Source organism: Phaenicophaeus curvirostris, chromosome 17 (genome assembly GCF_032191515.1).
Source record: "Phaenicophaeus curvirostris isolate KB17595 chromosome 17, BPBGC_Pcur_1.0, whole genome shotgun sequence".
NCBI classification, from domain to species: Eukaryota; Metazoa; Chordata; class Aves; order Cuculiformes; family Cuculidae; genus Phaenicophaeus; species Phaenicophaeus curvirostris.
In genome coordinates, this window is record NC_091408.1 from 2,331,857 (window position 1) to 2,345,952 (window position 14,096).

At 41.0% G+C, this 14,096-nt stretch overlaps 1 protein-coding gene across 2 annotated transcripts in view; it reads right to left on the minus strand.

Annotated features, from left to right (window-relative positions):
* KIAA1671 (KIAA1671 ortholog) overlaps positions 1-13,782 on the minus strand; it is a 52,939-nt gene extending 39,157 nt beyond the window's left edge. Inside the window, exons 1-5 of one of the 2 annotated variants that reach the window (XM_069871157.1) lie at positions 13,652-13,782; positions 11,578-13,237; positions 10,781-10,874; positions 6,762-9,941; positions 5,964-6,086 (exon numbers count right to left, since the gene is read on the minus strand). In XM_069871157.1, coding sequence (XP_069727258.1) covers positions 5,964-6,086; positions 6,762-9,941; positions 10,781-10,874; positions 11,578-13,184 — 5,004 coding nt within the window. In that variant the 5' untranslated portion in view covers positions 13,185-13,237; positions 13,652-13,782. Of the gene's footprint in view, positions 1-762; positions 975-5,963; positions 6,087-6,761; positions 9,942-10,780; positions 10,875-11,577; positions 13,238-13,651 lie in introns of those variants that run through there. The other variant, XM_069871159.1, reaches the window with a different exon arrangement.
* Positions 13,783-14,096: the final 314 nt, after the last annotated feature.

A 14,096-nucleotide genomic window follows, 5' to 3' on the forward strand; every position in this document is an offset into this window, starting at 1 on the left:
AGATTAACGTAGAAAATACCACAAGCAACTGAAAACTGATATTCGATCCGTACAGAAGAAATTGAAATACTAAGTAATTCAGTTAAAAGTCAGACAGTATCTGTTCACAAAGGTTCTAAAGACCAATTCATCTTTTATAAAAGTGAAATCACCAGACAGATAGCAATCGCTGTGCAAAAGTAACGCTCCAAAGCTGGCAGCCCAGCACAGCAAAGCAGCCTGTTCCAAAGAGCTCCACTGAAGAGGGCCCTAAGGACTGTTTGACAAGGAAGTGCTCACCGAGATAAGCAAAACCTGTTAACAGTCAAATCAAAAATAAGTAAGGAACTGGAAAAATACAAGATTGTAAAGCCCCTGGTATTAGGCATTTTACTGAAATAGCAAGCAGCAGCACTAGCGAGCAGCGAGGGAAGGGGGACTTCTGCAAGTAGATGTCTCCAGAGTCAAAGACAGCTTTTAAATGAGTATTTCTAACATGCAGTATGCAAACTGTGTCTAACCATCGGGGTGGTAAACAAAGAGGCAGTTCCAGTTAATGAGAGAGTTATTTAAGGCACATTTAAGCAGGCTGCAGCTCCTGATTTTAAGCGAGTATTAAAGATAAAATAGCCCTTCTCACCCAAAATAAATCCCAAGTTTAATGTTACTATTCAGAACAATCAGAAACTGCAAAGCGAGGCCATCTCTACATTCTCAGGATTCCTGAGAACAGTTAAAAACGTCCAACTCTGTAAGGGCAGTTACACTAAAGAGTACACTCACCCACAAATATTGCAGCAACTTGAGCAAACGTGGACAGTAATAATACTCCATCTTCCAAAGCACAAAGTTAACGCAGAACCATCCTCGTTAAGACTCTGCCTCTCCACTCCTCCCCGCCTCCAGCCGAAGTTAAAAGCAGACCGCAGCAATTAAAAGCAACATGAATAATGTACGGTGTCTGTTTATCCGGCCCCACGTCACCACACTGAGCCCTGTGCCTTTAACAGATGCTGTGGCTACTTATAAGCAGTAGCTGAGCTACCCGCAGCATGTGACTTAACCACTTGTTATTTAGCATCTAACTGCTCCGACTTCTCCCATCTCGCTAATCCATAATGTGTTAGTCTAGAATTAATAACAGTACTTTGGGTTTTGCACTAAAAAGGTCTTCCTCTGGAAGGAAAGAGAAGCTTCTAAACCCACTCTGTTTTCAGGCTGGGTTATGAAACGCTCTTACCGCCAGCACAGTTGTCAGGGTTGCTGGCTGACCTTATTTTTCAGTAATGTACAAGAAATCGAGAAAAAACCACACACACAAGAACAGCTCCTGCTTTTAATATAAAACTGGCTTTTGCAAACAAGAAGAAATAGACACAACAAAGTGTCTTTTTTCTAAACCCCTGGAATGCTACCAGCAAACCAATACTACCAAAAAAGGAAGAAAGCCTGGGCCAACTGAGTTATTAACCAACACTGGGTCATCCTCCTCTGGGCTGTCTTAGAAAGAGGAAGCAGAGCTGTATGTGACCAGTGTAGGTGTTTTGTGAAGAGCGATTTAGGAAATCATAACATATCTACCCATTCCTACTCCTCCGAGCTATGTCCTTTGTTTGGATGGGAAAAGGAAAGACAAGGGACAAGAGCCAGCCCAAGGAGGAGTCTGATGGTCTTTCCCCTCCAGCACTGTTCAGGCTCCCACCTGCCCCAGGGGATGCCAACACGGAGGGGATACAAAACAGCTTCCACGATTCTCCTTGCCTTGAAATTTTCATTCTGTATGTTTAAGAAGAAATACCTCCCACTTTTCTAATCACCACCTGTAAGACTTTGTGCAGCTGACAAACACTTTTGATTTTCTTCCAGGCTGATTCAGTTTTTAGGCTCACAGAACAATTGGCACATGATGATTTCCGAGTATATCAGTTCCCATCTGGGAAGGAGTGAGGCTTTACACAATCTGAAGATGAGAAGGCTTGCTCTTCAGTGGGAGGAGAGAGACCTGTCACAGATAGAACTGGAAGCAACTGGTGATGGGTGACAAGCCAAACTATAAATTCATCTGCACGTGGTGATAAAATACTTATCTTCTCTCTTTTGCAGTTCATATTCAAAATATTTTTAAGAATCTGCTCATGATTTTCTTAAACAAATCCCCCACCCACACATCACAGTCTCAAGTATGTGCATCTTTTTGTGGATACCATTATGGATACCACATTTTCCTCAAAGAAAAAATACCAAAATTAAACATAAAATAAATAAAGATAACCAGAGGCTGCAAAATAATGCATGCCTATGTGGTTTTAGTACCAGTGCGTTCTGTTTTAACCATAGAGAGCACCAGTTTTGGTTATAAACCATAGCTGCATTCAAATTGCTCTGGTTCCAGATGAAAGCACAGTCCCTCCAGCCCAACACAGCAAGGGCAGTCACTTCCACTGAGGCAATAAGCCACACTGCACATTCTTCAGTATTTTATTCATACAACTCCTATCAGTCTTGATGACTTAATCAGGAGTTGAGGTTTGTGACTGAGCATCAGAGAATTACAGACCTGTGTCAGCTGTGACGGAATCATTATAAGTTATGAAAGACACGACTTGGAAATGTCTTCTGGAACTCAAGCAGTGCAGCTCCAGTGCCTGACAAGGGAGCACAGAGCGCGTGGCAGCCCCACGCCTTTCAACAGGCTGCACAGAGAGCATTTTTATTTTACACAGTTCTAACAGAGGCTCACAGTCCCTCAAACTGCAGTCAGGGTCTAAAGGAAGAGACTCCTACAACAAACAGTCCAAGGCATCGAGCCATGCAGACATGCTCTCTGCCTGCGAGAGAGCGAGAAATTTGCAGTCAGTTCTGTGAACTGAAATCCCACTTGTCCAGAGCAAACAGAAGAACAACATTATTTTATTATGCCTATACTGTGATGCAGACAGAGGTAAAGCACAACATGGCTTCATGAAGGAGTAAATATTTTTCAATGGGCAGAGAAAAGCTTTGTCTTCTCCACACTCTAGGGATGCAAACACAGGTATCTTTTATTCACAAATTTTATTCTTTTCCTTAGTTCCTTACTGGGTGGAAATAGTTCCCTTTTTAGTGGAACCAGCTACATCAAATGGTGAAAGGGGTGGAATTTATGTTGAAATTTATGTTTAAACACTAAGCTACAATTAGCAGAAATATTTATAACACAGCCATTTGCTTGTTAAGAAATACTAACAAAGCTTACAATCAAACTTACTAACCTCCACAAAACAGAAAGACCAAAATATTCACACAGAAATCATAAATCCAAAGAATTTGCCTTGCTGTTCAGCCGTATCTTTATCATTCCTGAACGCTAGGAAGCAGAATTTGATCTCCAATCCTAACCTCAAGGGCACAACAGCCCAGCGGACTCCTGCTGCATAAGCCACTTTCTGAATATCGCAACAAAAAAGCAGCCAAGAGAACACTGAAACATCCAACTACGCAAGCTGTCCTGGAAAATGCTGTTCAAGTAGTTGTTTGTTATCATGGGCAGATGGGAAATAATGCAATGCGCACATATTAATTTAAGTTGGTTTGTCAAACATCAAAGAACACAAGACAGTTCATTATGCTCCCCTAGCAGTGAGTGTGAATGCAAATAACTGTCTTATTCTACAACAAAGACAGCAAGTTGTCACTTCGAGCACTACAGTCTCACTGGGAAGAGAACAGTATCTGGAGTGACCAGAGAGATGTACTGTAGCATATTATTTGTCACACTGCACAAGAAAAAAAAACAAGTAATCACAACTAAACAGACAGATTAGAAACTGTTCAAATGAAACAGCAGCAGTTTTGTTCCCTTCTAATCCTCTTTCAAAGGTGCACGAGCAAAACACAGCCTGCACTCCAGTTCAGAGGAAATCTGTCACTTAAAAGTGATTCTCCTATTGCTCTGTGCCTACCTCTCTCATCCCAAACTCGAACACAACTACAATTCGTCTCTCCACCAGAGGGAAGTATTGAATCGTACAGATAAGAACAGCGACAGCAAACCTCTCTATGTTCTGCAAATAAAAATAAAGGTATTGACCTTGGTGCCAGAAGAAATGGTTTAATTTTACACAATCTTTTGCGATATCTACATGAGGCTTTGGCAAGTATATAAGTATGACAAGTTTTCCACCTCCCAAAGGCACATAAAAACCACTGCTCTGCACCTGCTCACTCGGTTCATATGCACGAAGGCCAGAACACCCTTCTGGCTACCATGGGATTGCAGAATAACCAATATACCGCAATTAGGCCTTTCAAAGCAATACAAAGGAGTAAAGCCTCCGATCCTACTGAACTCCAGTGGATGCTGTACACGCGAGTTTTCCCATTTAGTGAGGCTGACAGCCTTCCTTCCCTGTCTCAGGCTACATCTGATGAAGTCAAAGATTTATTTTGAGTACCCTCATTGTTAATGACCAAGCTGGGGAATAACAGTCAGCTTTCTCTGTGCACACTACCTGAATCACTCCATTATCCCAGCACTGTTTCTGACAGCACTTTTCTCACATATTTCCACCTTGTCAATGCCATCTCTATATATTTGCACTATAAGCTGATGACATATAACACTGAGGTGATTGATAACTGAATGATAATTGCCAGTTTAATATGAACAGTCAAACTGAAGTCCAAGCTAAGAATGGGAAAGACAAGGGGATACTAGCCCTTGGATACCTTCCATGAAGTTTGAAGACTACAACTGGAACAATCTGAGCCAGTTTCCAAGACTCCTATTCAGAACCTCGTTAATAAAATCCTTATAAGTTTGTGGGTTTTCTCTTTCCTCCCTAGAAGTGAAAAAAGAACTCGCTTAGTTACTTTTTGACTGTTCTCTGTTAAAGGGCTGCAAATAGCAGTGTGAGTAATCATAAACCCAGAATCTCTGCAGAGGGCAGTACAACTCAGTCACCACAGGAGTGTGCTCACAGCCTGAGGACAGACAGGATTTGACCTTGGGACAGTCAGCATGGTGAGACCTTGCAGTTACCCCCCTCTTGATACAAGGTGAAGTATTTTTAAAACACGTGGGACACTACAGTGTTCAAAACCTGAAAATATGTATGTATAGAGTTACAAAGAGTTCACTGTGCAGTGACTACCATATTATTCCAGTGTATCAAATCTGTTTCCATCCACAAGGTTAAAACAAAGGCACAGCACTTGCAGAGGTTCAAAACAAGTCTTCCCAGTAAGGAAGGATCCCACTGGTAGCAGTAATGTCTCTCAAAACTGTAGAGTTGTGGCTTTCACACGCTTTACTTTCCACATAAACATATAGTATTTCATTTACTGTGTAACTTTTGGAAGATCCAAGTCTTTGCTTTGTATTTCAGAACATCTGGACATGGGACGCTATTTCCCAACACAAAATTTACCTGCAGGATAAAGTCAAGAAATCCTCCTGCAACTCAGAAGAACATCACCCAACAGCTTTTTTAAGTGGGAATTCACCCCAAAAGGATGCACATTAGAGACAGATTAGACTACCTAAATAGGTCAGTTGTTATTCTTCACTGTGCGTTGCCTACAGAAAGAAAATTAAATCCATCATTTTCCAGGCTATGACATGGTTCTATTTGTCTGGACAAGGTTCCAGAAAAGATCTTCTGTAATCTAACCAGTTTGCATTAACCAAGCTACGAAACAAACAAAAAGTACAACAATCAAGAGCTATCGTAAGAGTTCAAGATAAAAATTCATGAAAGTCTCAAAGAAAAATGAACAAGCTGCATGGTAAACGCTTTGTGTTTGAAGATTTGCCATACACCAGTGTAGTGGAATCCCAGGGAAAAGTATTCTCTGCCAGTTTAACTCCTACTGCTTGGAAGACACATAGTTTCTTTTGCAGCTATTTGCAAAGAGAAAAACAGTGCTGAATGGAGTAATCCAGGCTGCACCTCCCTTCCCTCTCCTTCAGCCCTCACCCAAGAACACCCTCCAAAGCAACATACCGTCCCGCTGTCCGTCCTTCTGTCCTTATAAAAACTGTGGCGGCTCCTCTGAGTAGAAACCAAAGAGAAGTTTGTTCCTTCTGTTTTGTCTGAACTCTGCTTGGTCCACTCTGTCCTAGAAGCCTGTTAAAATAAAGGTATGCATTGTTACTAATACACACAAATATATGTTTAAAATGCCTCTTTGAATGAAAGCAAAGTTCAAAGCTGAAAATGCAAAATGGAAAGCATTATACCCATTGGCACCCAATGGGCTCTGCAATAGTGTATTAACACATCACTGTGTTAGGTGAATCACTTGCACTTCACAGTCGATTGGCAGTGATTTCACAAAGAAACAAGGGCTGTGAACCCAGGAAAACCAAAAAAAAAAAAAAAGCTTCTTTCAGAAAGAAAAGAAGGCAACCAAAAAACCCAACAAAAAACTCCACAAAAATTACTGCTGACAACTTATAAAACAAACCCAAACTGTTTCTTTTCCAATAATTAGAAAATTGCAGAGTTAAAACATTAACATCCAAGGTTCAGAGCATTAATAAAATCATATGAATGTGTTTTTAAAGTTTGTCAAGCTCTCCATGGAAACATCAAGAAATATTTATACACTTGAAAAAAATTCTAGTCATCTAGCACAACACAAATGTCGAGAAAATACAACCCAAAAAGAAATGAACTCTACTGAAAAGAATGTCTCTGCTCACTCAGTGACAGCTGAAGAAAAGTACAGAGACATAGTAAAAGCTTCGCCCCACCTTCAATTTGAGTTATAGGAAACACTTGGATACCATTTTGGAATACCTTTTTATCTTCATGGAAGAAAGATTCTGACTGAGATGTCATCTTGTGTTTCCATCCACTATCCACACTCTCCAAGGGGAAGCTCTGCCTGGATCGGTACAGGTCCTTTCTTCCCCTTATTTCTTGCATAAGCAGCAGGTTGTCTTTTCCTTGGCGGCTCTTTTCCGAGTAGGATCGTCTTAAATCTGGGGGCGCACTTCCTAAACCAGATGTATAGGTCTTCCAACTAGTTTTACTTCTCACATTGGAAGAGTCGTTCTTATCTGCACTGTCTTTGCTCCTCATCACAGAGCTCCCTGCTACATTTTTGCTCCATTCGCCTTCTGGAGACACCTCCAAGAACTGCTCTTTTGTCACCAGTGTCTTCTGTAAGAGGCCCTCATCTGTCTTTAGGGACAACTTGGAAGCAAAATTAACTTCCAGCTTTTGCTCTGTACCAACCGTGCTTACAGGCTGTACCTTGTCAACAATGAATTTTGAACTTTGGCTCCTGGAAGTTAAGTTCACCTCTTCATCTTCATCAAGAATGAATGTTTTCTTCCGAGTGAAATCCACAGGTGAATTTACAAACGTATCTGAAAAAAAGCTGCTAGGACTCCCCCAGTGAGGAGGGCTGAGCTTCCTGTCTTTAGGCTTTTGTTTATCAGGTTCAGTGCCACAGGATTCCAGCTTCTCTTTGCTCTTCTCATTTAGAATTGATTTCTCTGGCCTGTGGTACTCCTCTGCACGGTCACCTTGTTTGTTATTAGTGGAATAGTCATCTGCTCCTTTCCATTCTTTCCAGCTGTAGGAAGCGGTCCTATCTGATACATTTCTTTTGTTCTTCGATTTCTCCCTAATAAATAAACTGTGATCTTCAGAGAGCTTGTCTTGTACGCCACTGGCCTTCACTGATTCTTCTTTATATTCTGCCATAAGCGCATCAATATCGAGAATCTGGGATCTGTACCCATCCTCAGCCTTCCTTCCTGACAAATCGTAATTATTCTCACTGCTTTTCTGGGGAACCAGTTCACTGCCTGTACGTAACTGTGCAAAATGCAGGAGAGATCTGGGTTCATGGTAAGAGGAGACTGTTCTTCTACTACATTTGAGATCAGTTTGAGCTGTATTTCCCAGATCTTGTTTTAAGAGGAAGGTATCAACATCTATAATTTTGTCTTTAGAACGATCCAGATCTCTTTCACGAGGCTGTTGGTTTTCTTTCCTGGATATATGAAAATTACCAAATGCAGTGTTCTTGGAAAAAACATCACCTTTGTCTTCTTCTTTGACCCAATCCTCGCTAATATACAATTCCCGTAAGCCTTCTCTACAACCAGTACTCGGCGTATTTTTACTTGGCTGCTGCAATAAAGGTTTGGACCTTCCAGGAAAAACATGGTCCAGATTAATTGTTGCTCCCTCACTCGAGCTAGAAACTGTATTAACTTCACTTGTGCCAGGAAAACCAAAGCTTTTTTCTTTCTTGGTACCAGGAATCTGATAAGTCACTGCAAAATAAGTTGCCTTTGGCTCCAAGGCAGAACTCTGATTTTTCAAGTAATCATCGTGACTGCCAAGAACACTTTGGGTTCCCTCACTCCCTTTCACCCCTTCTTTGCTTTGTTTGCTTCTCTTTTTAAGCGAATCCTCATCCAATTGCAATGAATCTGTCCGACTCAGCCTTCTGATATTCTCAGGAGAGAGCCAGACAACTTCTTCTGTCTTGATGGAATCCTGAGGCAAGGTCCTCCTTCTCCACCTCTCAGAAATCTTCAAGTCTGAAACGCTACTTCTGGTTCTCCTGACCTTTTCTTCTGGATCTGTTACTCGGATTTTTTCACTGTTTTCACTAGCTGTATTAGCTAAGCTAAAGCCTTGTTCTTTGCAACTTAAGTCTAGACTTTTCCTTAACCCAAAGGCTCGTGATTCCTCTTTAACAGTTAGTACTTTCGTATCAGGGTGGTTGGTACTGGAAGATTTACAAAATATCCCGCTTGAAAGCACTGAAGAAGACTGGACCCCACGTTTATCTACACTTGTTGAAACAACTTCATGATCCAAGTTGGTTCTGAATTCATAGCTGTCTGTCCCACCTGTTCTAAAACTCCTTTTCTCAGAAGAGCATTTCACTGTATTAGGCCTCTCTGCTTTATCCACAGAAGAGACTTCACCCTTATCAGTATTAATTTCAGAATGTAGTTTGTTTACTTTTTCATTCATTCCCGAACATTTTGGTTTGTTTGTAGAATAAGGTGATTTCTCAGCTATTAATATCGGATCAGTGTCAGTTTTATCAGAGCCTTTTTTCTGTTCAGGTAAAGTGCATTCACTGGAGAAAAAAACATTAGATTCTCTAAACGCAGACACACTCGGAAAAGCTTTTGTGTCTCTATCTTCCAAAATAACCTTATCTTCTTTCAAGTAGGCAGTTTTACTACTCGCCTTAGCTGTCTGACCAATGTGTAAAACATCCTCATCATTTTTATTCTCTCTCACAGATGATTTTCTGGTTCTGAGTGTCATGGCCTTCTTTTCAGGAGCCATTGTAATGGCTTCACTAAGAGCTCTTTCACCGCACGTCTGAAAGATTTCGTATCTTGGCTCTATTCTTTGGGAAATCGGAGAGTCTTCTGCAGTTTTAGGGGTGGGTTTTTCACTTTTCTCACCTAAAGATTTTTCCAAGAGAATTCTCGGAGTCATTTTCTTGTCTTCACTTGAAGAACCTTTTCCTACATCTCTCTGTTTTGATGAATCCGATTGCTTGTGATACTCTTTCTTAATACCAGTGGTTTCCTCTACTTCTCCCATCCACAATCGTCTATTGTGCCCCAAAGTCACCACATCGTGCTTCACCTCAAGCTCATTATTCGCTCTCAGTGCAGAGTCTGTTCCAGGCTGATCAGCAGCCACATTATGCCTCTGGACATTATGGTCAAACATGGTGGCCCGGACAGTTTTAATGTAGGTCTTTTCCACAAGTGGGGTTGGCTTTAGCTTTTTTTCCAAGTTGCTTGTGAACGAGACTGTGTTCTCACTTTGCTGAGCAAAATGCCGACCATCTCCAAGGAAGCTGCCTTTCTGCTCTACCTGATCGGGTTTATTTGTTATTTTTACAACCTGCCGGGATTTCCATGGGTTCCCAGTAGTTTGTACTTCAGGGGAGTCTGTGCCGTGTGCAAGCTTGATCTCCTTACTCTAGAACAAGGAAATCCAACAGTTAGACAGTTTATTCAAAAGATGTATAACAAAGTTTTAAAATAAACTTACTTGTGCCTACTCTGTGCCACGCAGCCAGCCCAAGTTAAACACATCCCTGTTCCCTGAACACCGAATTCACTGACACAAAGCTAATCTAAGCAAGCACGTACCTCCAGCTTCCAAACTTTGATTAATACGGAACTATTGCACAGTTCAATTTTTATTTTCAATAGAAGAAAGAGAAAAAAAAGTATGAAGTGTTGATACATAAGATATGCCTGCGTTTCTGAGCTCAGATTTCACAAGACAAAACAAAACCAGCCTAACAGCTTTTACAGCAAATCAGAACTTTCTCTATAAACTGCACCGCTCAAGTTAAACGTTACTGAAGAGAAGCCTACAGCACATATTTAATAAGGAGCTGGGACCTGGATGTAGAAATACACTACACTAATGCAATGCTTCAAGGCTATAAAGGAGAAACATGGCAAAAAACTGCAACAGCCCTAGGCATTTCACTCTGGTTTTTCATGCATTAGAAGTCCCCTTCAAACAGCACATAATACTTCTAGCTCTATGTCACTGCATGCATTTAACAACATGCATATTTATCTTTTTAAAAACTCAACAGACGTGATATTCCCATACTTTATCAGCGTGTCCTAAAGATAGGCTTACACCAGCAAACCCATTAGGATTATGTCATTCTTAATGCTCTCAATACCCGTTTTAAAGGCACTGATTGATAAAGACACGAGGGAGGCAGGACAGCGCTTTCTCTGCCTTCTAAAGGCAAACCTAGCTGGAGACCACAGCAGCTGATGCTATTTGCTTACTTTTTGGTTTTCTTGCATTTCGCCAAGAGAGTCGTTTCTAGTTTCAGCAGATTTCTCAGGCTTCACTTCACTGCTTGAAGTCGGACTTGAAAACCTAAGACAAGAGAGTTCCATCAGTTCCTTCACTTCAGTTCACCAGCAGGTGCGCTACCTACCAAAGCAGGCTGGCAGAAATTACCCCATAAATTATACTTCTTAAAAGGAGAAACTTCACTATTTCATGTTGTAACTAACTGTATTTGGCGGTATCTAGACCAAAGGATTGTTGTCTTTACTGGAACGGGGTTTTTTTTTTGTGGTTTTGATCTGTATGAATTAGCGGATCTTGTATTACTGTAACATCACTACTCACTGCCACAGCTTAGGCAGAACAGACATCATAGATCCTTAGGCTTTAAATGTGACAACGAAACAACATTCCTGTCTGGCTGAAATCCTGATACTCTACACTGCGGGTCAAAGACAAGGTAACCATTCTTCTGCTTTCTCACAAATACAGAACCCTGCAGCCTGCAATGCTCACCTCCATCTCAAAATGCATGAAATTTTAAGTAACACGTAAAGGCCACAATACCAAAAGCTTTGGGGTTTTGCAGCTGTTATCAGGGAATATTTCATTCAGTTGTCTCTTTTAGAGGGTACAAAAAGGTGGGAAAGAATTTCAAGAGTAGTGGTATATAAAATAAGTACATTTAGAGGAACCAAAACACGTAGTTCTTTTACTGTACTGGAAGAGCAAAGTTTTACTGAATGAGATGAAGTTCAGGGGATTAAACATAAATTTCTCTGCAACCTACATCTTTGTTAAGTCCGCAGAAAGTGGTCGTGATTGAAGTGACCTGCGCACATTTCCTGGCTTAACATCAGTATTCTCTGTTGTCAGTTCTTTGATCCTCTGCTGGATGTTCAGACATTTGTGCTCCCTCTCAGCAGCTGATTGGTTAGGCTCTGTATCCATTGGAGTTACGTGATTTTCTGAAGTAAACAAACTAATATGTTTTTTAACGCTGCCTCTTACAATATTGTTCTCTTTTTCCGAGGAAGCTGCAGGGCTTTCGCAGCCTAGAAACCTGCAGGTTTCCTTCTGATCTGATTTTTTCCCCTCCTTATCAGTTCTGATTTCACTAGCAGTTTCATGGCTTCTTTCAGAAACACGCAAGTGCGTCATCACTTCTGGCTTTGTCTCCATTTGTTCACTTTTAGATTTAAGTTTTGTTTCCCATACATGTTTCCCGTTAGTTAGGATGCCAATGTCCTGACTGCTGCACTTCAAATTTGTTTTAGAAGAACTGCCTTTATTAATTTCAGTTTCTTCAGTTTTTGGCCCCATTTCAGACTGATCATGACAGCCACTGTCAGTAAAAGAAATCACCGATGCATTCTCCTTGCTTTCCTGAGATGAACAAGTCTTCTTGCAAGGCGAAAGATCTTTATGTTCAAACTTAGCTGTCAGGTCCATGGACAAAGGTCGTGGTTTTCTAGCCCAGGATTTCTCTGTAGGAGATTTTTCCTCAGAAGCTTCTCCAGTGCGATGCTTTTGATCTCGCAATGATTCCAGAAAAATAGCAGATACAGGTCTGTGCTTTGGCCTTTGCTGGACATCAGTAGAGAAATCAACTTTATTGTAGATATTATTTGCATCATCACCGGTTTTCTTTCCTGCATGACCTTCATAAGCATCCTTTTTTTCACCAGTTTTGAGGGGGTTCCAAGAGACTGGTCTAAGACTGGAAGAAAGCGATACCTGCCTATGAAGAGATCCCTCAGGATTCCTGGATGTCTCGGATGGCTGAGACTGTTTCTCCAGCTTCACGTTGCACTGAAGCTCTTTTGTTTGCAGAACATTAAACACCCTGCGGTCCTCAGCAGCCCTTTTTTCCTGCGCCAGGCTTACCTTTGACTGCTCTGTGCCTGCTGCCTCAAAAAGAATGACAGTATTGGCACTGGGACCAGTGTAGAAAGTCATGTTGGTGACTACTTCACTGCCAGCCTTACTTTCGCTTTCAATTACTTTCTGATCTACTAATGGAGGAACATTTCCACTCAGCACCTTAACAGATGATGTTTCTTCAGCAGCCTTTCTAATAAGGCTACTTGATCTGAAAGCTGGAATAGGTGGTTTTACATTTGCAAAAGTATCCGATGATTTGTCTTTAGAAAAAGGTTTTGGGAAAAGTCTTGGCCTTGATCCTAGTGATGGCATCGTTGCAGATCTCAAAGTACTCCCAAACTTGTTCTTCTCTTCAAGAGTTAGAGATGCTGAAGCCTCCTTTGTCTTGTTACTTGCATCTGAAAGCACACTTACATACGTACGGTGCGATTTATCCTCACTTCTGATTTCACTTAAGTCAGGGACTGTCGTCAAAGACGCCAAACTAGAATTTATTTCTACTCTTGTTGCCATAGCTGTAATTACACATTCAACAGAACTGAAAAAATCCAACAACGAAAAAGAATCTGCAAAAAAAGAAAGGAAATGCAAGTACTGATGTAGAGTCAGCATGAACATCAAAGAGCATCATTCTAATTTAAATTCATAAGGTAGCTAAACTCAGATTAAGGTGCCTTTCAGATACGCTGTTTACAGAATGCATCACATAATGAAAGACACACTGTTCCTCCAGCTAGAAACATGATTCATCGCTGAAGCCAAACAACCAAAGAACATGCCATAAAACCTATAAGAGCATCTGCACAGCCACAAGTTCCCATTAGTCGAGTAAATTCAAGGGTTGAGATGCTTAAAGATAAAGAAATTAACTTTTTTGAAGGAGATATCTCAGTGACAAACATCAGCCCCTTTTACAATAAAGAAAGTTGGAAATAATAAATACGTATTCTACAAAACTCCAATAGGTTTGCTACACTTACCATGATTTGCATTTTCTGCTGCAACCAGTCTATACGACCTGATTCACTTCTCATAGTGAAAACAAGATCTTGGTCGCCAAGATCACATTAAGAATAGGGGAAAGCGGCCACTGCAGCAACGTTGATCAGACCTGTCCTGCAAATAAACAAAGAGCATGTGGATTTAAGCAGGGCACACACCCAGGTGCACACAGGGAACGCTACAGGAGGCAAAAATCCTCAGCTTCTTAAGGAAGCAAAAACAGCTCCCACTTTGAAATGTAAACCCATAAGATTTAATGGCACAAATCAAAAGAACGTTTAATTTTCCAACAGTTAAAGAATCAGCAAAAAGCTATTCCCTAAAGCCTAAAAGGTGTAACTGTGGATGGTCAATAATAGGCCTGCACAACAGAAAGATCCAATTCGAACACAGTTAAAAGCACATTTCAATGAGCACAGTTTG